This window comes from Zophobas morio, unplaced genomic scaffold (assembly GCF_036711695.1).
Source record: "Zophobas morio isolate AGI-343-1 ecotype UQ-CSIRO unplaced genomic scaffold, CSIRO_AGI_Zmor_V1 ptg000008l, whole genome shotgun sequence".
In the NCBI taxonomy this organism is placed as follows: domain Eukaryota; kingdom Metazoa; phylum Arthropoda; class Insecta; order Coleoptera; family Tenebrionidae; genus Zophobas; species Zophobas morio.
Window position 1 is genome coordinate 10433581 of NW_026972113.1, and position 26300 is coordinate 10459880.

At 30.9% G+C, this 26300-nt stretch overlaps 1 protein-coding gene across 6 annotated transcripts in view; it reads left to right on the forward strand.

The window, feature by feature from the left end:
- Positions 1–26300, forward strand: part of LOC135125303 (GRAM domain-containing protein 2B-like) — a 75583-nt gene that overhangs the window by 25511 nt on the left and 23772 nt on the right. The window contains exon 1 of one of the 6 annotated variants that reach the window (XM_064050778.1): positions 14135–15051. The exons of the other annotated variants lie outside the window; for them this stretch is intronic. Coding sequence (XP_063906848.1) covers positions 14957–15051 — 95 coding nt within the window. The 5' untranslated portion in view covers positions 14135–14956. Of the gene's footprint in view, positions 1–14134; positions 15052–26300 lie in introns of those variants that run through there. 6 annotated transcript variants of the gene reach the window in all.

The following is a 26300-nucleotide window of genomic DNA, read 5'->3' on the forward strand; positions in this document are numbered from 1 at the left end:
TCGCGATTTAATTTATTTATCACTTTGCATGACTTTATTGATTTTCAGGAGGGTATGAATAGATAATTTTTCAATTTTTCAGCTATTCTAACCTCAAATCTCCAGTGAAAACCACAAAAACTCTTGGAACTTTATTCACCAGTGATAGAGTTTCAAATTATGTACACAAAGATACAGAAACTCTGTTTAAAAAGACTAATTTTTCCTTCCTGAAAACCAAATTTGGACAACTGAAAAATGCATTTCCCATTTTCCCTGTTTCGAAAAGTCGAAAATCCGGCATCAATCTTGAACCCTCGCTTTTTCAGCCCCCAGCCGCTCGTAAAACTCTTTCCAACAAAGCAGAGATAAAACGCCCCGAGTTTTGACTCCTCGCCCCTGTTTTCAGGAACCTGAAAACCCATTCCTGCCAAACCCAGCCTCCATTCCATTGACCTAGCTCGGTCCGAGTAATCAAGTTTCGGTAGGTCGAATTCGCAATAACCGGTTGCGAGTGATTGCCTTCACCTTATTTAAAACCTGTGGGAGACTAATGAACTCGCAACCGACTCGACGACAATGGTACTAATGGTAGCAATGGTAGCGGCAATTAACGATAATGGAACCATCCAGATCTTTGATATCGACCCATTTGTCTTAGTAATTGTCTGTTTCGGGGCGAACTGGGTCAACAAGTGAACTGTTATTAGTATCACAATGTTTGGTTACTTAGAAACCTGTTAATTCCATTATCTTGAGCAAATAAACATGTGTGTCGTGGATTTGGCTTGTTCGTTCCAGATGTTTGTTAAGGGAATCAAGTTTTGGAATAAATTACGAGTAAGCCAGTCACGAGGAGATTAAATGGGTTTAGTGGTCTTAGTATTTTTGTTTTGTTTTTGGTTTTTTTCTTAGTGGAATTTGCCACATTATAATACATAACAAATAAACAGAAAGTTTCTAAATTTTTTGCAGAATCCAAGGACATTTTTATATCTTTTTGATTTTTCAATTCCTTCATCAACTGATTTTTGATTCCCATTTCTCGATTTCTTGACTTCTCAATGTTTCAATTTTTAAAATTTTAGATTATTAAGAAATATTAAATAATAATAATAATAATAATAATAATAATGTGCTTATAAGTATAGAAAATCCACATTTATCTTTCATGTATTTGCCTGCAACCAAAATGAAAAAGTATCCGCTCTTTAATAATAAACACGAATTCCACTAAAGACCTTGAATATCACAACGCATTCGGATTCAATCCAGCGGCGCACCATCTTGTCGGAATCAAATTGGCCACTTGACGTCTCCGATCTAAAAAAATCGACGTGTTGCGTAAACGCGCGTAAAGAATAATAATTATCGCCTCTTTGTATTACAGTCGCCCAACATAAACCAAGAAACTACCGCTAGCTACGTCCGAGCTCTCCATCAAACTATCAACATTAATTAAATTTCCTCGCGGTTTACGTTAACCGTGAATTTCGAGAATTCCCGGGGCCACGCAACCGGGAAAAGCGCTAATGGTGCTAATTATGCGATTCTGGGAGGTGCGATGGGCGTCCGCTGGGTTAATCACCCAGGCCTGGTGTGTCAATTACGCGCAATTGGCGGCTTAATTTTTTTTTTAATTGTGATTCTGTTTTCGTTGTATGCGCTGGGTAATGGCATTGCGCCCCCACTGCAGGCTGGAGCTAATTAATGTGCTAATTAATTGGATGATTCTTAATTAGAGTGACATTGGGTACAGCCGGGAGTCAAGGCCGGAGGTATCGCATCCCCATGGCAACGATTAAGTGAATTTAATTAAGGGAATAATTGGCGGAACGGGGGGGGAGGTGTTACGGTGGAACGGCCATCATAATTTCAACCCTTATGATCATAGATTGTTAGAAAAATTATAATTGACAAAGTTGTACCATACAATATTGCAATTTATCGTAGAATCTATTACTGAAAAATAATTTTGAAAAAAGGAAGAATCCTGGGGTCCCTAGCATTTATTTTTTTAAACAATTTAGAAGAATCTTGAAATTACTTGTCTTTTTTTAAGAATTTTAAAGAATTTTGCGGTTTGTGGAGTCCTTTTTTAATAATTTGCAAGAGTTTTACAGGTCCTTAGAGTTTTGTTGTCGAAAAAAGAAGAAATAATATTGGAACCCCTAGTGTTTATTTTTTTTTTAAGAATTTTGGGACCTGTGGTGCCTTTTTTTAATTTAAAACAAACTTGGTGCCTGTAGTGTCCTTTTCAAAAATTTTAGTAGAATTTGGAACACTTGGAACACTAGTGTCTATTTTTTTAAAGAATTTAGAATAATCTTGGAGTTACTAGTTGTTTTATTAAGAATTTGAAAGAATTTTGCGGCCTGTGGACTCTTTTTAAGAATTTTGAAAATTTTGAAAAAAATAAAAGAAATAATTTTGAAATCCCTAGTGTCTGTTTTTTTTAAGAATTTAGAAGTCTTGGAATTACTGGTGCCTTTTTTTAAGATTTTGAAAGATTTTGGGATTTTGGGACTCGTAGTACCTTGTTTAGGAATTAAAAATTATCTTAGAGCCTGTAATATCTGTTACAAAAATTTTAAAAGAATGTTAGAGACACCTGGTGTTTTATTAAAAAGAGACACCATCTTCCGGTTCCTAGGGTCCTTTTTTTTTCAAGAATTTTTAATCTTGAACCTTCTAGTGCTTTTTTAAGACTTTAAAAGAATTTTGGAGTTAACAGGGTCTTTTTTCAAAAATTTCAGAGTTTTTGGGTTTGTGAAGTCTTTTTTAAGAATTTTGAAAAATTTCACAGATCCCTGATGCTTTATTTTTTGAAAAATATAAAAGAAATAATTTTGAAATCCCTAGTGTCCGTTTTTTTTTTAAGAATTTAGAAGTTTTGGAATTACTGGTGCCTTTTTTTAAGATTTTGAAAGATTTTGGGATTTTGGGACTCGTAGAACCTTGTTTAGGAATTAAAAATTATCTTAGAGCCTGTAATATCTTTTACAAAAATTTTAAAAGAATGTTAGACACACCTGGTGTTTTATTAAAAAGAGACACCATCTTCCGGTTCCTAGGGTGCATTTTTTTTTTCAAGAATTTTTAATCTTGGACCTTCTAGTGCTTTTTTAAGACTTTAAAAGAATTTTGGAGTTAATAGGGTCTTTTTTCAAAAATTTCAAAGAGTTTTTGGGTTTGTGCAGTCTTTTTTAAGAATTTTGAAATTTTTTACAGATCCCTGATGTTTTATTTTTTGAAAAAAATAAAAGAAATAATTTTGAAATCCCTAGTGTCCGTTTTTTTCTAAGAATTTAGAAGTCTTGGAATTACTGGTCCCTTTTTTTTAAGATTTTGAAAGATTTTGGGATTTTGGAACTCGTAGTGCCTTATTTAGGAATAAAAAATGATCTTAGACCCTGTAATATCTTTTACAAAAATTTTAAAAGGATGTTAGAGACACCTGGTGTTTTATTAAAAAGAGACACCATCTTCCGGTTCCTAGGGTCCATTTTTTTTTCAAGAATTTTTATTCTTGGGCCTTCTAGTGCTTTTTTAAGACATTAAAAGAATTTTGGAGTTAATAGGGTCTTTTTTCAAAAATTTCAAAGAATTTTTGGGTTTGTGGAGTCTTTTTTAAGAATTTTGAAGAATTTTACAGATCCCTGATGTTCTATTTTTTGAAAAAAATAAAAGAAATAATTTTGAAATCTTTAGTGCCGCTTTTTTTTTAACAATTTAGAAGTCTTGGAATTAATGGTGCCTTTTTTTAAGATTTTGAAAGATTTTGAGATTTTGGGACTCGTAGTGCCTTGTTTAGGAAATAAAAATTATCTTAGAGCCTGTAATGTCTTTTACAAAAATTTTAAAAGAATGTTAGAGACACTTGGTGTTTTATTAAAAAGAGACACGATCTTCGGGTTCCTAGGGTCCATTTTTTTTTTCAAGAATTTTTAATCTTGGAACTTCTAGTGCTTTTTTAAGACTTTAAAAGAATTTTTGGGTTTGTGGAGTCTTTTTTAAAGAATGTTTTGTTTTTGAAAAAAAAGAAAAGAACAATAAATAATCTTGGAACTCCTAGTGTCTTTTTTTATGAATTATAAAGAATTTGGTGCCTTTTTTTAAGAATTTCGAGTCAATTTTTTAAAAGATTCGTGATGCCTGTATTTGGTTTTTGGAAAAGTTTAAAGAATTTTGGGACCCTGGAATCTCTTCTTTGAAAAATTATAAAGAAATTGGGGGTTCTTGATGTAAAAAGATTTATGGTGGCCCCTCGTGTTTTGTTGCTGTAAAAAGTTAAAAGAATTTTGGAACCCTGGTATCTTTTTTTGAAAAATTGCAAATAATCTTTGAGCTTGCCAGTACCTCTTTTAAAGAATTTTGAAAAATATTGGTGCTTGTTTTTTTTTATGAATTTAAAACAACCTTCGGGACTCGTCCAGTTAATTTTTTAAAAGATTCTTTATGCTCCTGGTGTTTTTTGTTTTTGAAAAATGTAGAAGAATTTTGGGACTTTTTTGAAAAATTATAAAGGATTTGGGTGCTTTTAGTATATATGTTTAAAAGATTTTTGATGGCCCCTTGTGTTTTGTTGCTGTAAAAGGTTAAAAGAATTTTGGAACCCTGATATCTTTTTTTGAAAAATTGGAAAGAATCTTTGAGCTTGCTAGTACCTTTTTTAATTTAAAAAATATTGGGGTCTCTGAAGTTTTATTTTTGGTGTTTCTAGTGTATTTTTTAAATCTGAAAGAATTTTACGAGCCACTGATGAATTGTTTTTGAAAAAAAAAAGAATCTTGGGGCCTCTAGGGCCTATTTTTTTTTTTAATTTGAAGAATATTGGGGTTTGTGGTGTTTTTTTTTATGAATTTAAAACAATGTTCGGGATTCTTCGAGTTAACTTTTTAAAAGATTCTTCATGCCCTGCTGTTTTGTTTTTGAAAAATTAGAAAAGATCTTGGGGGTTCCTAGAGTCTTTTTTTAGTTTCAAGGAACCTTGGGAGCTCTTGGTGGACATTTTTTAGAGAATTTTGGGACCCTGGTGTTTTTTTTTTAAATTACAAAGGATTTGGGAGACTGCTAATATCTTTTTCATTTTTATAGAATTTTGGAAGTCCCTGGTATTCTATTTTTGAAAAAAATTTGAAAACATCTTGGGGGGATCTTTTTTTGGAAAATCATAAATGATCGCACGAAATTTGTGTTTTTTTTTTTTTGTAAGAATTTAGAAAAATCTTGGAGGTATTAGTATCTTTTTTTAAATAATTTGAAAGAATTTTGGAACCCTTGGTGCCTTTTCCAGAATTTAAAAAATCTTCGGGCGTGTAATGGCTTTTACAAAAAATTTAAAACAATTTTGGAGATCTTTGGTGGTTTATTTTTGGAAAGAAACCACAATCTTGCGGTCCCCGGGGTCCAATTTTTTAAAGAATTTTGAAGAATCTTGGTGCTTCTGGTGTTTTTTAAGAATTTGAAAGAATTTTGGAGTTACTAGTATCTTTTTTTTAAGAATTTGAAAGAATTTTGATGTCTGTGGAGTCTTTTTTTAAAAATTTAAATTAATTAATCTTTTTTTTTTTTGACAATTTAGAAGAATCTTGGAGTCACTAGTGTTGTTTTTTTTAAGAATGTGAAGCAATTTAATTTTTCAAAGGATTCTTATTGCTTTTAGTGTTTTGTTTTTGAAAAAATTAAAAGAATTTTGGGAACTTGGTACCTTTCTTTGAAAAATTGAAAAGAATCCTAGGGCTTCTTTATTAGTTTTAAAGAATCTTGGGGCTTCTGGTGTTTTATTTTTGAAAGAATTTTACGGACTGATTTGTTTTTGAAAAAAAAAAAAATCTTGGGGCCTCTAACGTTTTTTTAAGTATGTATTTAAAAAAACTTGATGTATATATTTTAAAAGAATTTTGGGACTGTGGTGTTTTATTTTTGAAAAAGTTTTAAAGAATCTTGGCGTTCAGGTGTCTTTTTTTGGAAGAATTTTATGGGCCACTGTGTTTTGCTGAAAAAAAAGTATAAGAATTTAATAGAATCTTCGGGGCCCTTGGTGCCTATTTTTTAAAAAAAACTCTTGGCATCTCGTGGTGTTTTGTTTTTGAAAAACTTCGATGACTTTTTTTGAAAAATTAGGATCTTGGTGGCTCCTAGTGCCTTTTGAAAGAAATTTAGAAAAATCTTGGAGGTATTAGTATCTTTTTTTTTATTTGAAAGAATTTTGGAACCCTTGGTGCCTTTTTTAGAATTCAAAAGAATTTTCGGACCTCTATTGGTTTTACAAAAATTTCACAAGAATTCTGACCTTTTGTGTATTATTTTTGAAAAAAACACGCAATCTTGCGTCTCTGGAGTCCAATTTTTTAAAGAATTTTGAAGACCTTTGGTGCTTTTGGTGTTTATATTTAAGAAGTAAAAAAACAAAATTGGAGTTACTACTAAGAATTTGAATGAAATGTGGTGTCTGTGGAGTCTTTTTTTTTTTCAAAAAAACTGAAAGAATTTTACAGTTCGCTGATGTTTTGTTAAAAAAAAAAATAGTTTTGGAACCGCTGTCTATTTTTTTTTTTAAGAATTTAGCAAAATCTTGGAGTAATTAGTATGTTTTTTAAGAATTTAAAAGAATGTTTAGGCCTGTAGTGACTTTCAAAAATGTTTGCTCTTCTGGTGTTTCTTTTTAAGAATTTAAACGAATCTTGGAGTTACTAGTATCTTTTTTTTACGAATTTAAAAGAATTTTAATAGTCTGAAGAGTCTTAAAAATTTGAAAGAATTTTATAGGTCCCTGATGTCTTGTTTTTGAAAAATAAAGAAATAATCTTGGAACCTCTGGTGTCTTTTTTTGAGAATTTAAAACTACATATTTAATTTTTCAAAGGATTCTTAATGGAATTTTGAAAAAGTTGAAAGAATTTTGTCAACTTGGTACCTTTTTTTGAAAAATTGGAAAGAATCTTAGGGCTTCTTTTTTAGTTTTAAAAAATCTTGGCGTTCTAGTGTCTTCTTTTTGGAAGAATTTTATGGGCCACTGTGTTTTGCTTAAAAAAAAGTATAAGAATTTAATAGAATCTTCGGGGCCCTTGGTGCCTATTTTTTAAAAAACTCTTGGTAACTCGTGGTGTTTTGTTTTTGAAAAAACTTCGATGACTTTTTTTGAAAAATTAGGATCTTGGGGGCTCCTAGTGTCTTTTTTTGGTATGAAAGAATCTTGGAACCCCTTGGTGTATATGTATTTTTTTAAAGAATTTTGGGACACTAGTATATATTTTTTTTTAATTACAAAGGACTTTCGAGACTCCTAATATTTTTTTCAGTTTTACAGAATTTTGGAGGCCCCTGGTGGCCTATTTTGAAAAAAATTGAAAGAATCTTGGGTTTCTTTCTTTTTCGAAAAATTATAAAGGATCATGGAGGCTTCTAGTGTCTTTTGAAAGAAATTTAGAAAAATCTTGGAGTTATTAGTATCTTTTTTTTATTTGAAAGAATTTTGGAACCCTTGGTGCCTTTTTTAAAATTCAAAAGAATCTTCGGACCTGTAATGGCTTTTACAAAAATTTTTACAAGAATTCTGAAGACCTTTTGTGTATTATTTTTGAAAAAAACACGCATTCTTGCGTCTCTGGAGTCCAATTTTTTAAAGAATTTTGAAGAGCTTTGGTGTTTTTGGTGTTTTTTTTTTAAGAATTTAAAAAAAAATGGAGTCACTACTAAGAATTTGAAAGAAATTTGGTGTCTGTGGAGTTTTTTTTCAAAAAGTGAAAGAATTTTACAGTTCTCTGATGTTTTGTTAAAAAAAATAGTCTTGGAACCGCTGTCTATTTTTTTTAAGAATTTAGCAAAATCTTGGAGTAATTAGTATGTTTTTTAAGAATTTAAAAGAATTTTTAGGCCTGTAGTGACTTTCACAAAAGTTTTAAAAGATTTTTGGGGACTCCTGGTGTTTTATTTTTGAAAAAAAAGACATTCAATCGGAGCCTAGGGTCCATTTTTTTTTAATTTCAAAAATGTTTGCTCTTCTGGTGTTTCTTTTTAAGAATTTAAACGAATCTTGGAGTTACTAGTATCTTTTTTTTTACGAATTTAAAAGAATTTTGATAGTCTGTGGAGCCTTTAAAATTTGAAAGAATTTTACAGGTCCCTGATGTCTTGTTTTTGAAAAATAAAGAAATAATCTTGGAACCTCTGGTGTCTTTTTTTTGATAATTTAAAACTACATATTTAATTTTTCCAAAGGATTCTTAATGGAATTTTGAAAAAGTTGAAAGAATTTTGTCAACTTGGTACCTTTTTTTGAAAAACTGGAAATAATCTTAGGGCTTCTTTTTTAGTTTTAAAAAATCTTGGCGTTCTAGTGTCTTTTTTTGGAAGAATTCTATGGGCCACTGTGTTTTGCTTAAAAAAAAGTATAAGAATTTAATAGAATCTTCGGGGCCCTTGGTGCCTATTTTTTAAAAAACTCTTGGTAACTCGTGGTGTTTTGTTTTTGAAAAAACTTGGATGACTTTTTTGAAAAATTAGGATCTTGGGGGCTCCTAGTGTTTTTTTTTAGTATGAAAGAATCTTGGAACCCTTTGGTGTATATGTATTTTTTTAAAGAATTTTGGGACCCTGGTATATATTTAATTACAAAGGACTTTCGAGACTCCTAATATTTTTTTCAGTTTTACAGAATTTTGGAGGCCCCTGGTGGCCTATTTTGAAAAAAATTGAAAGAATCTTCGGTTTCTTTCTTTTTCGAAAAATTATAAAGGATCATGGAGGCTTCTAGTGTCTTTTGAAAGAAATTTAGAAAAATCTTGGAGTCATTAGTATCTTTTTTTTTATTAGAAAGAATTTTGGAACCCTTGCTGCCTTTTTTAGAATGAAAAAGAATTTTCGGAATTGTAATGGCATTTACAAAAATTTCACAAGAATTCTGAAGACCTTTTGTGTATTATTTTTGAAAAAAACACGCAATCTTGGGTCTCTGGAGTCCAATTTTTTAAACAATTTTGAAGAGCTTTGGTGCTTTTGGTGTTTTTTTTTTAAGAATTTAAAAAAAAATTGGAGTTGCTACTAAGAATTTGAAAGAAATTTGGTGTCTGTGGAGTCTTGTGGAGTCTTTTTTTTTCAAAAACTGAAAGAATTTTACAGTTCCCTGACGTTTTGTTAAAAAAATAGTCTTTTTAAGAGTTTAAAAGAATTTTTAGGCCTGTAGTGACTTTTACAAAAGTTTTAAAAGATTTTTGGGGACTCCTGGTGTTTTAATTTTGAAAAAAAAGACGATCAATCGGAGCCTGGGTTATTTTTTTTTAATTTCAAAAATTTTTGTTCATCTGGTGTTTCTTTGTAAGAATTTAAACGAATCTTGGAGTTAGTATCTTTTTTTTACAAATTTAAAACAATTTTAATAGTCTGTGGAGTCTTAAAAATTTGAAAGAATTTTATAGGTCCCTGATGTCTTGTTTTTGAAAAATAAAGAAATAATCTTGGAACCTGTGGTGTCTTTTTTTTTGAGAATTTAAAACTACATATTTAATTTTTCAAAGGATTCTTAATGGAATTTTGAAAAAGTTGAAAGAATTTTGTCAACTTGGTACCTTTTTTTGAAAAATTGGAAAGAATCTTAGAGCTTCTTTTTTAGTTTTAAAAAATCTTGGCGTTCTAGTGTCTTCTTTTAGGAAGAATTTTATGGGCCACTGTGTTTTGTTTTTGTTAAAAAGTATAAGAATTTAATAGAATCTTCGGGGCCTTTGGTGCCTATTTTTTAAAAAACTCTTGGTAACTCGTGGTGTTTTGTTTTTGAAAACACTTCAATGACTTTTTTTGAAAAATTAGGATCTTGGGGGCTTCTAGTGTCTTTTTTAGTATGAAAGAATCTTGGGACCTCTTGGTGTATATGTATTTTTTTAAAGAATTTTGGGACCCTGGTATATATTTTTTTTTTTAATTACGAAGGATTTTCGACACTCCTAATATTTTTTTCAGTTTTATAAAATTTTGGAGCCCCCTGATGTCCTATTTTGAAAAAAATTGAAAAAATCTTGGATTTCTTTCTTTTTCGAAAAATTATAAAGGATCATGGAGGCTTCTAGTGCTTTTGAAAGAAATTTAGAAAAATCTTGGAGTTATTAGTATCTTTTTTTTTATTTGAAAGAATTTTGGAACCCTTGGTGCCTTTTTTAGAATTCAAAAGAATTTTCGGACCTGTAATGGCTTTTACAAAAATTTCACAAGAATTCTGAAGACCTTTTGTGTATTATTTTTGAAAAAAACACGCAATCTTGCGTCTCTGGAGTCCAATTTTTTAAAGAATTTTGAGGAGCTTTTGCGGTTTTGGTGTTTTTTTTAAGAATTAAAAAATTTGGAGTTACTAGTAAGAATTTGAAAGAAATTTGGTGTCTGTGGAGTCTTTTTTTTTTTCAAAAACTGAAAGAATTTTACAGTTCCCCGATGTTTTGTTAAAAAAAAATAGTCTTAGAACCGCTGTTTACTTTTTTTTAAGAATTTAGCAAAATCTTGTTGTAATTGGTATGTTTTTTAAGAATTTAAAAGAATTTTTAGGCCTGTTGTGACTTTTACAAAAGTTTTAAAATATTTTTGGGGATTCCTGGTGTTTTATTTTTGAACAAAAGACATTCAATCGGGGCTTAGGGTCCATTTTTTTTTAAATTTCAAAAATTTTTGGGCTTCTGGTGTTTCTTTTTAAGAATTTAAACTAATCTTGGAGTTACTAGTATCTTTTTTTATCGAATTTAAAGAATTTTAATAGTCTGTGGAGTCTTAAAAATTTGAAAGAATTTTACAGGTCCCTGATGTGTTGTTTTTGAAAAATAAAGAAATAATCTTGGAACCTCTGGTGTCTTTTTTTTGAGAATTTAAAACTACATATTTAATTTTTCAAAGGATTCTTAATGGAATTTTGAAAAAGTTGAAAGAATTTTGTCAACTTGGTACCTTTTTTTTAAAAATTGGAAAGAATCTTAGGGCTTCTTTTTTAGTTTAAAAAAATCTTGGCGTTCTAGTGTCTTCTTTTTGGAAGAATTTTATGGGCCATTGTGTTTTGCTTATAAAAAAGTATAAGAATTTAATAGAATCTTCGGGGCCCTAGGTGCCTATTTTTTTAAAAACTCTTGGTAACTCGTAGTGTTTTGTTTTTGAAAAAACTTCGATGACCTTTTTGAAAAATTAGGATCTTGGGGGCTCCTAGTGTCTTTTTTTAGTATGAAAGAATCTTGGAACCCCTTGGTGTATATGTATTTTTTTAAAGAATTTTGGGACCCTGGTATATTTTTTTTTAATTACAAAGGACTTTCGAGACTCCTAATATTTTTTTCAGTTTTACAGAATTTTGGAAGCCCCTGGTGTCCCATTTTGAAAAAAATTGAAAGAATCTTGGATTTCTTTCTTTTTCGAAAAATTATAAAGGATCGTGGAGGCTTCTTAGTGTCTTTTGAAAGAAATTTAGAAAAATCTTGGAGTTATTAGTTTCTTTTTTTTTAATTTGAAAGAATTTTGGAACCCTTGGTGCCTTTTTTAGAATTTAAAAGAATTTTCGGACCTCTAATGGCTTTTACAAAAATTTCACAAGAATTCTGAAGACCTTTTGTGTATTATTTTTGAAAAAAACACGCATTCTTGCGTCTCTGGAGTCCAATTTTTTCAAGAATTTTGAGGAGCTTTTGTGCTTTTGGTGTTTTTTTTAAGAATTTAAAAAAAAAATTGGAGTTACTAGTAAGAATTTGAAAGAAATTTGGTGTCTGTGGAGTCTTTTTTTTTTTCAAAAACTGAAAGAATTTTACAGTTTCCTGATGTTTTGTTAAAAAAAAAAATAGTCTTGGAACCGCTGTCTACTTTTTTTTTAAGAATTTAGCAAAATCTTGGAGTAATTAGTATGTTTTTTAAGAATTTAAAAGAACGTTTAGGCCTGTAGTGACTTTTACAAAAGTTTTAAAAGATTCTTGGGGACTCCTGGTGTTTTATTTTTGAAAAAAAAACGATCAATCGGACCCTAGGGTCCATTTTTTAAATTTCAAATATTTTTGCTCTTCTGGTGTTTCTTTTTGAGAATTTAAACGAATCTTGGAGTTACTAGTATCTTTTTTTTTACGAATTTAAAAGAATTTTGATAGTCTGTGGAGTCTTAAAAATTTGAAAGAATTTTACAGGTCCCTAATGTCTTGTTTTTGAAAAATAAAGAAATAATCTTGGAACCTCTGGTGTCTTTTTTTTGAGAATTTAAAACTACATATTTAATTTTTCAAAGGATTATTAATGGAATTTTGAAAAAGTTGAAAGAATTTTGTCAACTTGTTACCTTTTTTTGAAAAATTGGAAAGAATCTTAGAGCTTCTTTTTTAGTTTTAAAAAATCTTGGCTTTCTAGTGTCTTCTTTTTGGAAGAATTTTATGGGCCACTGTGTTTTGCTTAAAAAAAAGTATAAGAATTTAATAGAAACTTCGGGGCCCTTGGTGCCTATTTTTTAAAAAACTCTTGGTAACTCCTGGTGTTTTGTTTTTGAAAAACTTCGATGACTTTTTTTGAAAAATTAAGATCTTGGGTACTCCTAGTGTCTTTTTTTAGTATGAAAGAATCTTGGGACCTCTTGGTGAATATGTATTTTTTTAAAGAATTTTGGGACCCTGGTGTTATTTATTATTTTTTTTTTACTTACAAAGGACTTTCGAGATTCCTAATATTTTTTTCAGTTTTACAAAATTTTGGAGGCCCCTGGTGTCCTATTTTGAAAAGAATTGAAAGAATCTTGGGTTTCTTTCTTTTTCGAAAAATTATAAAGGATCATAGTGTCTTTTGAAAGAAATTTGGAAAAATCTTGGAGTTATTAGTATCTTTTTTTTTATTTGAAAGAACTTTGGAACCCTTGGTGCCTTGTTTAGAATTCAAAAGAATTTTCAGACCAGTAATGGCTTTTACAAAAATTTTACAAAAACTCTGAAAACCTTTTGTGTTTTATTTTTGAAAAAAACACACCATCTTTCGTCCCTGGGGTCCAATTTTTTAAAGAATTTTGAAGAGCTTTGGTGCTTTTGGTGTTTTTTTATAAGAATTAAAAAAAAATTGGAGTTACTACTAAAAATTTGAAAGAAATGTGGTGTCTGTGGAGTCTTTTTTTTCAAAAACTGAAAGAATTTTACGGTTCCTTGATGTTTTGTTAAAAAAAATAGTCTTGGAACCGCTGTCTACTTTTTTTTAAGAATTTAGCAGAATCTTGAAGTAATTAGTATGTTTTTTAAGAATTTAAAAGAGTGTTTAGGCCTGTAGTGACTTTCAAAAATGTTTGCTCTTCTGGTGTTTCTTTTTAAGAATTTAAACGAATCTTGGAGTTACTAGTATCTTTTTTTTACGAATTTAAAAGAATTTTAATAGTCTGAAGAGTCTTAAAAATTTGAAAGAATTTTATAGGTCCCTGATGTCTTGTTTTTGAAAAATAAAGAAATAATCTTGGAACCTCTGGTGTCTTTTTTTGAGAATTTAAAACTACATATTTAATTTTTCAAAGGTTTCTTAATGGAATTTTGAAAATGTTGAAAGAATTTTGTGAACTTGGTACTTTTTTTTGAAAAACTGGAAAGAATCTTTGGGCTTCTTTTTTAGTTTTAAAAAATCTTGCCGTTCTAGTGTCTTCTTTTTGGAAGAATTTTGTGTTTTGCTTAAAAAAAGTATAAGAATTTAATAGAATCTTCGGGGGCCTTGGTGTCAATTTTTTTTAAACTCTGGCTAACTCCTAATGTTTTGCTTTTGAAAAAAGTGAAAAGAATTTTTGGACTTCGGTGTCTTTTTTTTGAAAAATTAAAAGGATCTTGGTGACTCCTTGTGTCTTTTTTTAGTGTGACAGAATCTTGGGGCTCTTGGTGTATATTTTTTACAAGAATTTTGGGATCCTGGTAGTTTTTTTTTATTATAAAGGATTTTGGAGACTTCTAATATCTTTTTTTTTAATTTGACACAATCGTAAGTTTTCTTTTGAAAATTACATAGTAAAAGTACTTCTAGTGTCTTTGTGTTTTTTATCAAGAATTTAAAACAATCTTGAAGACCTTGAAGACTTGTGGTGTTTTATTAAAATATCATAACCTAACTTTCAGAGTGACAACATCGTTTGACGTTATCATCAGATTGACAGATCATGACGTCATCTCAAAAATGGCAGACACGGGGGCCGTAACAACAAAAATTGGGCCCCACACTAATCAAATAACCGCTCTCTCGACCCAATATCGTCGTTTCGAATTTGCCGTCCAGTTCACACGACACCGCCGTTACATCAGAGCTTATGTAACAAAACATGCAATTAGAGTTAATTTATTCGCGCTCTTTTTCTTGTGGTCTCACCTTTCCTGTCCGCAGAAGGGGAGACTTTGCAGCACGAGTCACTCCTGAACTCGTTGCCATGAGAAACCCACTAGACAGTGCCGTATCGACGTAATATTACAGTCTACCCTCCATGTGGCGTAATCGATAAGCGGAGACGCGTGATGAATAGGGAAATTCACAAAATCACCATCTTTGAGGATTTTTATTCCAATGGATTAGCAGAGAGTTCGCACGTTTGACTCTGGTGTCCACTAATTAAATGACTGTTTTTAATTAAATTAGGGCAATTAGGGCCAAATTGAGTGTTACAAAGTTGATTAGAATATTCCATGCGTCATGACACCCAGCTGGGTAATCGAGTTTACCATCACCGTCGCAGTAAAACTCGTGCGATTCCGCGTATCCTCCGCGGCTTTTCCCTCTTATTCCGGCTCTGTCCGGCAAATCCGCCTAGCGACGTGTACCGTTCAGTCGTCCTGGAGTCGGTCATTCACGAGCACGTCGTTCGAGCTGGGTCTTCGCGATCGCCTGCCATGTGTCAGCGGTGCCCGACCTGCCCTCCAGCCGCCCACGCCGCCGCCGCCGGCCCGCCCCCCGCGCTCGTGCCCGCCGCCATGTCGTAGTGCCGTTTTTCGAAAATTTCCAGCATGGCCCTGTAGTGAACGTTGTTGTGATGTTGTGCTTCGTGCAAGGGTTCGAGGAACGCGAAGAACCGGCGAAGGAGCGCAAATTGCACGTTGTCAAAGGCCGATTCCTCAAAAAGTCGCGGTGAGTCTATTTAAGTGTCTTCGGAAGCAACAAACTCTAAGTAGGTTGCGTTTCTAAAATAGACAGATGCGATGTATGATTTGTGGATTTTCGTGTGGGAAATCCGAACAATGTGACCGAGATGGATTTTCGCGGGAGATTGCGATTTGGTCCCATTTTTCGGTGATGATGCAAACCGCGGGAATTGGTGAAGAGAAAGCGAGATTTTGGGGCGACAAGGTGGTGCGCCGCCTCACTTATAAGCTTATAAATTGAAGCAACGGTGGTGTGGAAGTAGCGTTACAGTTTGTTCAACTTGAGTTTGACGTATGAGTAGCAGAGTATGAGAACAATGATTTACTGCACTTTTTACAGTTATTACTTGTTACACAGGAAAACTTCAAAGAAAAAGCATTTTGTTGGCAAAAACTGTAAACAACAACTATTTCTGCAAAGACTATCAAGTGACCGCAATTTTAACACATGGTGTATTGATTTACAACTTTTCCAAACAATTGAACAAGTATTTTACAAAAAAAAAAAAATGTTTTAACATTAATACAAACGTTTTAAAGAAAAACAACAACACTTCAGCTCAACTAACTTTGAAATGTAGATTTATTTAACAAATTCTGAAAACATTAATAATTTTTAATATAATTAGTAATTTTCGAAAGTGGTTGAATAAAGTCAAAAATTTCATAAAGGAGAATTTTTGGAAATTAGAGTCTTCGGAAAAATTTTCTGAAAATCCACAAAAAATTTAGGGATGCAGATGTCGACGTAGTGATTCCAAAATAATTAGCGTGTTTGTGGTCCAGGATAAAAATTTTCGAAATATTCAAATTCCAATTTTTCAAGAATTCTAAAAATTGCAATACTTTCTTTTGGCGTTTCTCGAAAAATGGTAAGAATTTTCGAAAAACTGAAGCCAAAAAGCGCTTCAGGGGAAATAAATCTATGAAAATATCTATTTAGGTAATTTTCGAAAGTGGTCGAATAAAGTCAAAAATTTCATAAAGGAGAATTTTTGGAAATTACAGTCTTTGGAAAAATTTTCTGAAAATCCACAAAAAATTCAGGGATGTAGATGTCGACGTAGTGATTCAAAAATAATTAGCGTATTTGTGGTCCAGGATAAAAATTTTCAAAATATTCAAATTCCAATTTTTCAAAAATTTTAAAAATTGCAATACTTTCTTTTGGCGTTTCTCGAAAAATCGTAAGAATTTTCGAAAAACTGAAGCCAGAAAGCGCTTGAGGAGAAAGAAATCTATTAAAATATCTATTTCGGTAATTTTCGAAAGTGGTCGAATAAAGTCAAAAGTTTCATAAAGGAGAAGTTTTGGAAATTACAATCTTTGGAAAAATTTTCTGAAAATCCACAAAAAATTCAGGGATGTAGATCTCGACGTAGTGATTCAAAAATAATTAGCGTGTTTGTGGTCCACGATAAAAATTTTCGAAATATTCAAATTCAAATTTTTCAAAATTTTTAAAAATTGCAATACTTTCTTTTGGCGGTTTTCGAAAAATCGTGAGCATTTTAGAAAAACTGAAGCCAGAAAGCGCTTCAGGGGAAATAAATCTATGAAAATATCTATTTAGGTAATTTTCGAAAGTGGTCGATAAAGTCAAAAATTTCATAAAGGAGAATTTTTGGAAATTACAGTCTTTGGAAAAATTTTCTGAAAATCCACAAAAAATTCAGGGATGTAGATGTCGACGTAGTGATTCAAAAATAATTAGCGTGTTTGTGGTCCAGGATAAAAATTTTCGAAATATTCAAATTCCAATTTTTCAAAAATTCTAAAAAATTTAAATACTTTCTTTTTGCGTTTCTCAAAAAATCGTAAGAATTTTCGAAAAACTGAAGCCAGAAAGCGCTTCAGGAGAAAGAAATCTATTAAAATATCTATTTAGGTAATTTTCGAAAGTGGTCGAATAAAGTCAAAAATTTTATAAAGGAGAATTTTTGGAAATTAGAGTCTTTGGAAAAATTTTCTGAAAATCCACAAAAATTCAGGGATGTAGATCTTGACGTAGTGATTCAAAAATAATAATTAGCGTGTTTGTGGTCCAGGATAAAAATTTTCTAAATATTCAAATTCCAATTTTTCAAAAATTCTAAAAATTGTAATACTTTCTTTTGGCGTTTCTCGAAAAATCGTAAGAATTTTCGAAAAACTGAAGCCAGAAAGCGCTTCAGGAGAAAGAAATTTATTAAAATATCTATTTAGGTAATTTTAGGAAGTGGTCGAATAAAGTCAAAAATTTCATAAAGGAGAATTTTTGGAAATTGCAGTCTTTGGAAAAATTTTCTGAAAATCCACAAAAAATTCAGGGATGTAGATGTCGACGTAGCGATTCAAAAATAATTAGCGTGTTTGTGGTCCATGATAAAAATTTTCGAAATATTCAAATTCCAATTTTTCAAAAATTCTAAAAATTGCGATACTTTCTTTTGGCGTTTCTCGAAAAATCGTAAGAATTTTCGAAAAACTGAAACCAGAAAGCGCTTCAGGAGAAAGAAATCTATTAAAATATCTATTTAGGTCATTTTCGAAAGTGGTTGAATAAAGTCAAAAATTTCATAAAAGAGAATTTTTGGAAATTAGAGTCTTTGGAAAAATTTTCTGAAAATCCACAAAAAATTCAGGGATGTAGATCTCGACGTAGTGATTCAAAAATAATTAGCGTGTTTGTGGTCCAAGATAAAAATTTTCGAAATATTCAAATTCCAATTTTTCAAAAATTCTAAAAATTGCAATACTTTCTTTTGGCGTTTCTCGAAAAAACGTAAGAATTTTCGAAGAACTGAAGCCAAAAACGCTTCAAGGAGATAGAAATCTATTTAGTTAATTTTCGGAAGTGGGCGAAAAGAGTCAAAAATTTCATAAAGGGGAATTTTTGGAAATTTGAGACTTTGGAAAAATTGTCTAAAAATCTACAAAAAATTGGGGGATGTAGATCTCGACCTGGTGATTCAAAAATATATAGCGTATTTGTGGTCCAGAGTCAAAATTTTCGAAATATGTATTCAAATTCATTTTTTTTTTTAAATTCAAAAAATTGTCATACTTTCTTTTGGCGTTTCTGGGAAAATGGTAAGAATTTTCGAAGAACACAAGCCGAAAAACGCTTCAGGAGATAGAAATCTATTAAAATATCTATTTAGTTAATTTTCGGAAGTGAGCGAAAAAAGTAAAAAATTTCATAAAGGGGAATTTTTGGAAATTTGAGACTTTGGAAAAATTGTCTAAAAATTTACAAAAAATTGGGGGATGTAGATCTCGACCTTGTCATTCAAAAATATATAGCGCATTTGTGGTCTAGAGTCAGAATTTTCGAAATATGTATTCAAATTCAATTTTTTTTTAAATTCCAAAAAATTGTCATACTTTCTTTTGGCGTTTCTGGGAAAATAGTAAGAATTTTCCAAGAACTCAAGCCGAAAAACGGTTCAGGAGATAGAAATCTATTAAAATATCTATTTAGTTAATTTTCCGAAGTGGGAGAAAAAAGTCAAAAATTTCATAAAAGGGAATTTTTGGAAATTTGAGACTTTGGAAAAATTGTCTAAAAATCCACAAAAAATTCAGGGATGTAGATCTCGACGTGGTGGTTCAAAAATATATGGCGTGTTTGTGGTCCAAGATCAAAATTTTCGAAATATTTAAATTCAAATTTTGTAAAAATTCTAAAAATCGCCTTATTTCATTTGGCGATTCTGAAGCCGAAAATCACTTTCTGAGTTAGAAATCCATTTCGAATATCTATTTTGGAAATTTTCGAAAGCTGGCGAAAAAAGTGAATTTCGTAAAGGGAAATTTTTGAAAAATTTAGACCTTGGAAAAATTGTCTAAAAATCCACAAAAAATTCAGATATGTACATAGAGCCCGACGTTCTGATTCTAAATATATAGCGTGTTTGTGGTCCAAGACCAAGATTTTCCAAATATTCCGTCTCACCAAATTTTCCAAAAATCCTAAAAATTGCCATATTACATTTGGCTATTTTGGGAAAATGGTAGGAATTTTTGAAGAATTGAAGTCGAAAATCACTTCTGGAGTTTGAAATACATGTTTAAAATATCAATTTAGGTAATTTTCGAAAGCTGGGGAGAAAAGGTCAAAAATTTTGAAGGAAAGAAAGGAAGGGAAATTTTGAAAAATTGGGACTTTTGAAAAATTATCTAAAATTCCACAAAAAAATTCGGAGATATAGTTCTCAATGTGCTGATTCTGAAAATGTAGGGTGTTTGTGGTCCAGGACCAAGATTTTATAAATATTCGTTTTTAGATTCAAATTTTTCAAAAACTAAAATTTTCTACATTTTAAGAGATTCTGAAAAAAGTGTAGAAATTTGCGGAGGATTGAAACCGAAAATCACTTCTATAGTTAGAACTCTATTAAAATATTCATTTAGGAAATTTTCGAAAGCTGGTGAAAAAACGGCCAAAAATTTCATAAAGGGGAATTTTTGAAAAATTTATAGTTTGGAAAAATTGTCTAAAAATCCACAAAAATTTCAGTCCGACGTCCTGATTAAAAAAATATAGCGTGTTATGTGATAGATATAGGTCCAAGACCAAGATTTTCGAAATATACGGTATCAAAAATTCTGATTATCAAAAAATTGAAATTTGGGAAAAAATGTCTAAAAATCCACAAAAAAATCAGACAGAAATCTCGACATGCCGATTCTTATTAATATAGCGTGTTTGTGCTCAAGGACCAGGATTTTCGAAATTTTTCAAAAATTCTAAAAATTGCCATATCTCATTTGGCGATTTTGGAAAAGTTGTAGGAATTTTCGAAGAACTGAAGCCAAAATTCACTTCCGGAGTTAGAAATTTACCAAAATATTTATTTAAGTAATTTTAGGGAGTGATCGAAAAAAATCAAAATTTTCATAAAGGGAAATTTTTGGAAATTTGAGACTGGAAAAATTGTTTAAAAATCTACAAAAAATTCAGGCATGTATCTCGACGAGGATCAAAACTATCAATTTAGGCAATTTTCGAAAGTGATCGAAAAAAGGTCAAAAATTTTATTAAAATTAAAGTATCCAAAAATTGAAATTTTGTCTTAAAATCCACAAAAAAAATTCAAAAAAATACTGATCTCAACGTGCTGATTCTAAAAATATGGCGTGTTTGTTTACCAGGGCCAAGATTTTCAAAAATTTCGTTGTTAAATTCAAAATTTAAAAAGAAATTAAAATTGCCTTATTTCATTTGGCGAGTCTGAAGCCGAAAATAACTTCCGGACTTAGAAATTCATTAAAATGTAAATTTGGAAATTGTTGAAAGCCGACTAAAAAAACGGTCAAAAATTTATTTCATAAAGGGGAATTTTTAAAAAATTTAGACTCTGGAAAAATTAAGTAAGAATCCATAAAAAAATTCAGGGTTATAGAGTCCGACGTGCTGATTAAAAAAATATAGCGTGTTATGTGATAAATGTAGGTCCAGGATCAAGATTTTACAAAAATTCGGTCTCAAATTCAATTTTTCAAAAATTCTGATTATACCGAAAAATTGAACTTTTGAAAAAAATGTCTAAAAATTCACAAAAAATTCAGGGATATAAATCTCAGTGGGTTAATTCTAAAAATATAAGGTGTTTGTGGCCCACGATCAATATTTTCTAAATATTTAGTCTCAAATTAATTTTTTTTTAATGCAAAAATTTGCTATACATATTTCATTTGGCATTTTGGAAAAAGTTCAGAAATTTTCGAAAAATTGGAGACGAAAATCACTTCTCAAGTTAGAAATCAATTATTAAAATGTCTATTTAGGTAATCCTGGAAAGTGGTCGAAAAAAGGTCAAAAATTTCGTATTGAAATTGTGAGATTTTGGAAAAATTATCTACAAGTCTACAAAAAATTCACGAATCTCGACTTGTTAATTCTAAAAACATGTGAGTTAGTGGTCAAGATTTTCGAAATTTTTGGTCTCAAGTTAAAAATTTACAAAAACTCTAAAAATTGCTGTATTTCGTTTGACAATTCTGGAAGAATTGTTGGAATTTTCGGAGAACTGAAACCAAAAATCACTTGTGGAGTTAAAAATCAATTAAAATATGATTGTATTTAGGTAATTTTCAAAACGGATCGAAAAAAGGTCAAAAATTTCATTTGAAGTATAGAAAAATTGAGAATTTGGAAAATATTTGAATAAAAATCTGGAAAAAAATACAGGATATAGATCTCGATGTGTCGATTTTATAAAAAACAGCGTGTATATAGTCCACGAAAAATAAAAAGGTAAAAATTTCGTAAGGGGAAATTACGAAAATTTGTGACTTTTGAAAAGTTGTTAAAAAATTCACAAAAATTGTGCTGAACCGGAAAATCTCTTCCGAATTTGGAAATCGAGAACCAGTCAACAGACGGTGGTCACGAAGCGTCTAGAAAACCTAAAATTAGCCGCTCCAAACCCAACCAAATCTTCCCGGAACCTGAAACAAAAACCCCAATCATAAAATGGCCTTTTCCAGCAACCTCCCACCAACCGCGTCACACAGCGCAAAAGTAATGAAAATCGACCCCGCTTCATACGCCACTTTTTCTAGAACACTCAATTTGCTTAATGGACCTCTGCACTAAATTAATAAATAAGAGTTTTTAATTATCTTAACAGCCCGCAGCGGAAAATCCATAAGACACGTCGCGACGCGAATTTCCCGGAAGCCACCCCACGTACGAGACCTCCATAGCCTCCATCGATGAATGTGGGTACCTAACCACGATCTATTTATAATTGTTTATTTACATTTAGCGCTTTACACACACGTGTTTTAAAGCTGGCGCCGAAGCACAACGATGCCGAAAATCAATACGGAAGGTTAATAAGAAAATGAATAAAAGAGGATCACTTTTTTCGGGAATATTTAGATATGAAAAAACGAGATCCGGGAAAGAAATGGATCGATGGAGTTTATGAATAATTAGCGGTATGAATAATGAGTTTGTGTACCTTGGTGGTGTGTGTAATGGTTGTTAATTGTGGAATATCGTGCGAAATGTTAATGATGGAGCGGATGTGACGAAAGAAAATTGTGAAAACGGTCGTTGGATTTTTACGATTGATCTGAGTTTGTTTCTGGCTAGCAGATGGCTTTAATTAATTCGTTCTAGATTGTGACAAGAATGAGAGTCCACGATTTAGTTAACAAAATGTGTCAGGAAAATCGTAAACGCCCAGGACAGCACGAATTTAACCCGCCGTTAAATTTTACTATTGACTATACCTGCTTGGAAAAATTAGGACGCTCCAATAAAATCTGTTATTATTTTTCAAAATAGATTTTTATATGGCAATAATAATTTTTATTGTATCGAAAAATTGTTCACATTATCGTGTAAGGAACTGGTTGTGTGTTTAATTTTAGAGTGGAATTTGCCTTTTAACCAAGCTGACACGTGGGTTAATGGGCACTGTTAACATTGGCTCATTAGTCATTAACGGTATAATAATTTTCTTGAAAAACATAATAATACCTATAATCAATCGCTGCTTTATCAACGACCTTCATCGTTTCCGTGCAAACTACAATTAATTTATCGAGTCGACTGGCGTTTTCTTATCAAAGATTTACATTTCTGTGAATGCCTTCCTTATCACTGTATTTATTTCCGGAGGTTTTACCTGTCTGGTTTGGATTATTTTTTACAAACCGCTTCTAGATAGCGAAAACACGTTTTTTATTTATTTTTACTAGCAAGACACAAAATGTTTATAAAAAATTTTAAGTCTTCGCCAATATTTTAAAATGGAATCAAAAGCGACAGCTGTCTGTACAAGTAAAATGGGCTTTATCGCCGTGTTTGTTTAAACTTTTCAACGTATGAATAATTAAGAACGTAATAATTGCAGTAAATACTACTTAAAGTTTTAAAAGATTATTTTCGAGGAATTTATAATCCTTTCTTTAATTTACGGCTTGCTGTCGTAACAGATAAAATTTTTACGTTGCAAATAATCGCGTTTTAAAGCGCAGTTAAAGTTTTTATGGAGTTTTGGTTTTTGGAAACAGTAACAAAATTATAATTCAGTTTTGACTTCCTTTTCAATTACAATTTTTTTATTCTATTTTGACTTCCTTTTGATACTTTTTTGGGATTTTTTGTCTCTCATTTCCTGTTTTTCTATCCCTGAAATAAGATTGTTGCTTTCGTTTTAATTTTGGTGTGCTTCAGAGCTCAGTTCTGTGTTCCCAGTTTTTCATTTTATTCGTGAATGATGTTACAAAATATTTAATATTTAGTGAAATTATTCGCTTACTTTTGCTGAAAAATACTATTGCTTTCTATTTTCTATTTTGAATTTAAACTTTTCAGGCTCTGTATTTTTCAAAATTAATTTCTCTTTTCGCTTCATAATTCTTTTTTATTTCCTCCTCATTTCTGGCCAGTTTGATGTCCAGTCGTTTTTTTTGTCGATCTATTTTTCCTCATTCTTTTTGTTTCTGGGCATCTTTACCTCCCTATGCATCAACTCTCTATTCATTAGTTTATTCCGAATTTTTTAATTGTCTCATTGTTACGATTTTTTTTATTCTATTTTGTCTGATTTCCTGTCTTCTATCCCTGAAATAAGATTGTTGTATTCATTTTAGTTCTGGTGTGCTTCAGAGTTCAGTTTTGTGTTCCCTATTTTACATTTTATTCGTGAATGATGCTGTTCCAAAATAAAACTACTATTTCTTTCTCTTCTCTGTTTTTGATTTATTTTAACTATGTACTGTGTACGTGTATTCTTTTTGCTTAACCCCAAAATTACACCTCTTCGGTTTTCTGTTTTTTTTTTGAGCATTTTTTGGTTTTCATTCGCTGGTTTTGTGTTCGTAGTCCAAGTTTAATCCGTTTACCTTTCTTCCTTCTGATACTTTTTTGGGATTTTTTTGTCTCATTTCCTGTGTTTCTATCCCTGAAATAACATTGTTACATTCATTTTAATTCTGGTGTTCTTCAGAGTTCAGTTCTATGTTCCCAGTTTTTCATGTTATTCGTGAATGATATTACAAAATATTTAATATTTAATGAGATTATTCGGGTACTTTTGCTGAAAAATACTATTGCTTTTTCTTTTCTATTTTGAATTTAAACTTTTCAGGATCTGTATTTTTCAAAATTCGTTTCTCTTTTCACTTCGTAATTCTTTTTTATTTCCTCTTCATTTCCAGCCGATTTGATGTCTAGTCGTTTTTTTGTCGATCTATTTGTTCTCATTCTTTCGGTTTTTGGGCGTCTTTACCTCCCTATGCATCAATTCTCTATTCATTATTTTATTCCAATTTTTTTAATTATGTCTCATTGTTACAATTTTTTTTATTCTATTTTGTCTGATTTCCTGTTTTCTATCCCTGAAATAAGATTGTTGCATTCATTTTAGTTCTGGTGTGCTTCAGTGTTCAGTTTTGTGTTCCCTATTTTTCATTTTATTCGTGAATGATGCTGTTCCAAAATAAAACTACCATTTCTTCCTCTTCTTTGTTTTTGATTTATTTTAACTATGTACTGTGTACGTGTATTCTCTAAAATATCTTTTTGCTTAACTTCAAAATTACTCCTCTTCGGTTTTCTGTTTTTTTTTTGAGCATTTTTTGGTTTTCATTCGCTGTTTTTCTGTTCGTAGTCCAAGTTTAATCCGTTTACCTTTCTTCCTTTTGATACTTTTTTGGGGATTTGTTTGTCTCGTTTCCTGTGTTTCTATCCCTGAAATAACATTGTTACATTCATTTTAATTCTGGTGTTTTTCAGAGTTCAGTTCTATGTTCTCAGTTTTTCATGTTATTCGTGAATGATATTACAAAATATTTAATATTTAATATTTAATGAGATTATTCGGCTACTTTTACTGAAAAATACTATTGCTTCCTCTTTTCTATTTTGAATTTAAACTTTTCAGGATCTGTATTTTTCAAAATTCGTTTCTCTTTTCACTTCGTAATTCTTTTTTATTTCCTCCTCATTTCCAGCCGATTTGATGTCTAGTCGTTTTTTTGTCGATCTGTTTTTCCTCATTCTTTCTGTTTCTGGGCGTCTTTACCTCCCTACGTATCAATTCTCAATGCATTATTTTATTCCGATTTTCTTAATTCTGTCTCATTGTTACGATTTTTTTATTCTACTTTGTCTGATTTCCTGTTTCCTATCCCTGAAATAAGATTGCTGTATTCATTTTAGTTCTGGTGTGCTTCAGAGTTCAGTTTTGTGTTCCCTATTTTTCATTTTATTCGTGAATGATGCTGTTCCAAAATAAAACTACTATTTCTTCCTCTCCTCTGTTTTTGATTTATTTTAACTATGTACTGTGTACGTGTATTCTCTAAAATATCTTTTTGCTTAACCCCAAAATTACTCCTCTTCGGTTTTCTGGTTTTTTTTTGGGCATTTTTTGGTTTTCATTCGCTGTTTTTCTGTTCGTAGTCCAAGTTTAATCCGTTTACCTTTCTTCCTTTTGATACTTTTTTTTGGGATTTTTTTGTCTCGTTTCCTGTGTTTCTATCCCTGAAGTAACATTGTTACATTCATTTTGATTCTGGTGTTCTTCAGAGTTCAGTTCTATGTTCCCAGTTTTTCATGTTATTCGTGAATGATATTACAAAATATTTAAAATTTAATGAGATTATTCGGCTACTTTTGCTGAAAAATACTATTGCTTTTTCTTTTCTATTTTGAATTTAAACTTTTCAGGATCTGTATTTTTCAAAATTCGTTTCTCTTTTCACTTCGTAATTCTTTTTTATTTCCTCTTCATTTCCAGCCGATTTGAAGTTTAGTCGTTTTTTTGTCGATCTATTTGTTCTCATTCTTTCGGTTTTTGGGCGTCTTTACCTCCCTACGCATCAATTCTCTATGCATTATTTTATTCCGATTTTCTTAATTCTGTCTCATTGTTACGATTTTTTTTATTCTATTTTGTCTGATTTCCTGTGTTCTATCCCTGAAATAAGATTGTTGCATTCATTTTAGTTCTGGTGTGCTTCAGAGTTCAGTTTTGTGTTCCCTATTTTTCATTTTATTCGTGAATGATGCTGTTCCAAAATAAAACTACTATTTCTTCCTCTTCTCTGTTTTTGATTTATTTTAACTATGTACTGTGTACGTGTATTCTCTAAAATATCGTTTTGCTTAACCTCAAGATTACACCTCTTCGGTTTTCTGTTTTTTTTTTGGGCATTTTTTGGTTTTCATTCGCTGTTTTTCTATTAGTAGTCCAAGTTTAATCCGTTTACCTTTCTTCCTTTTGATAC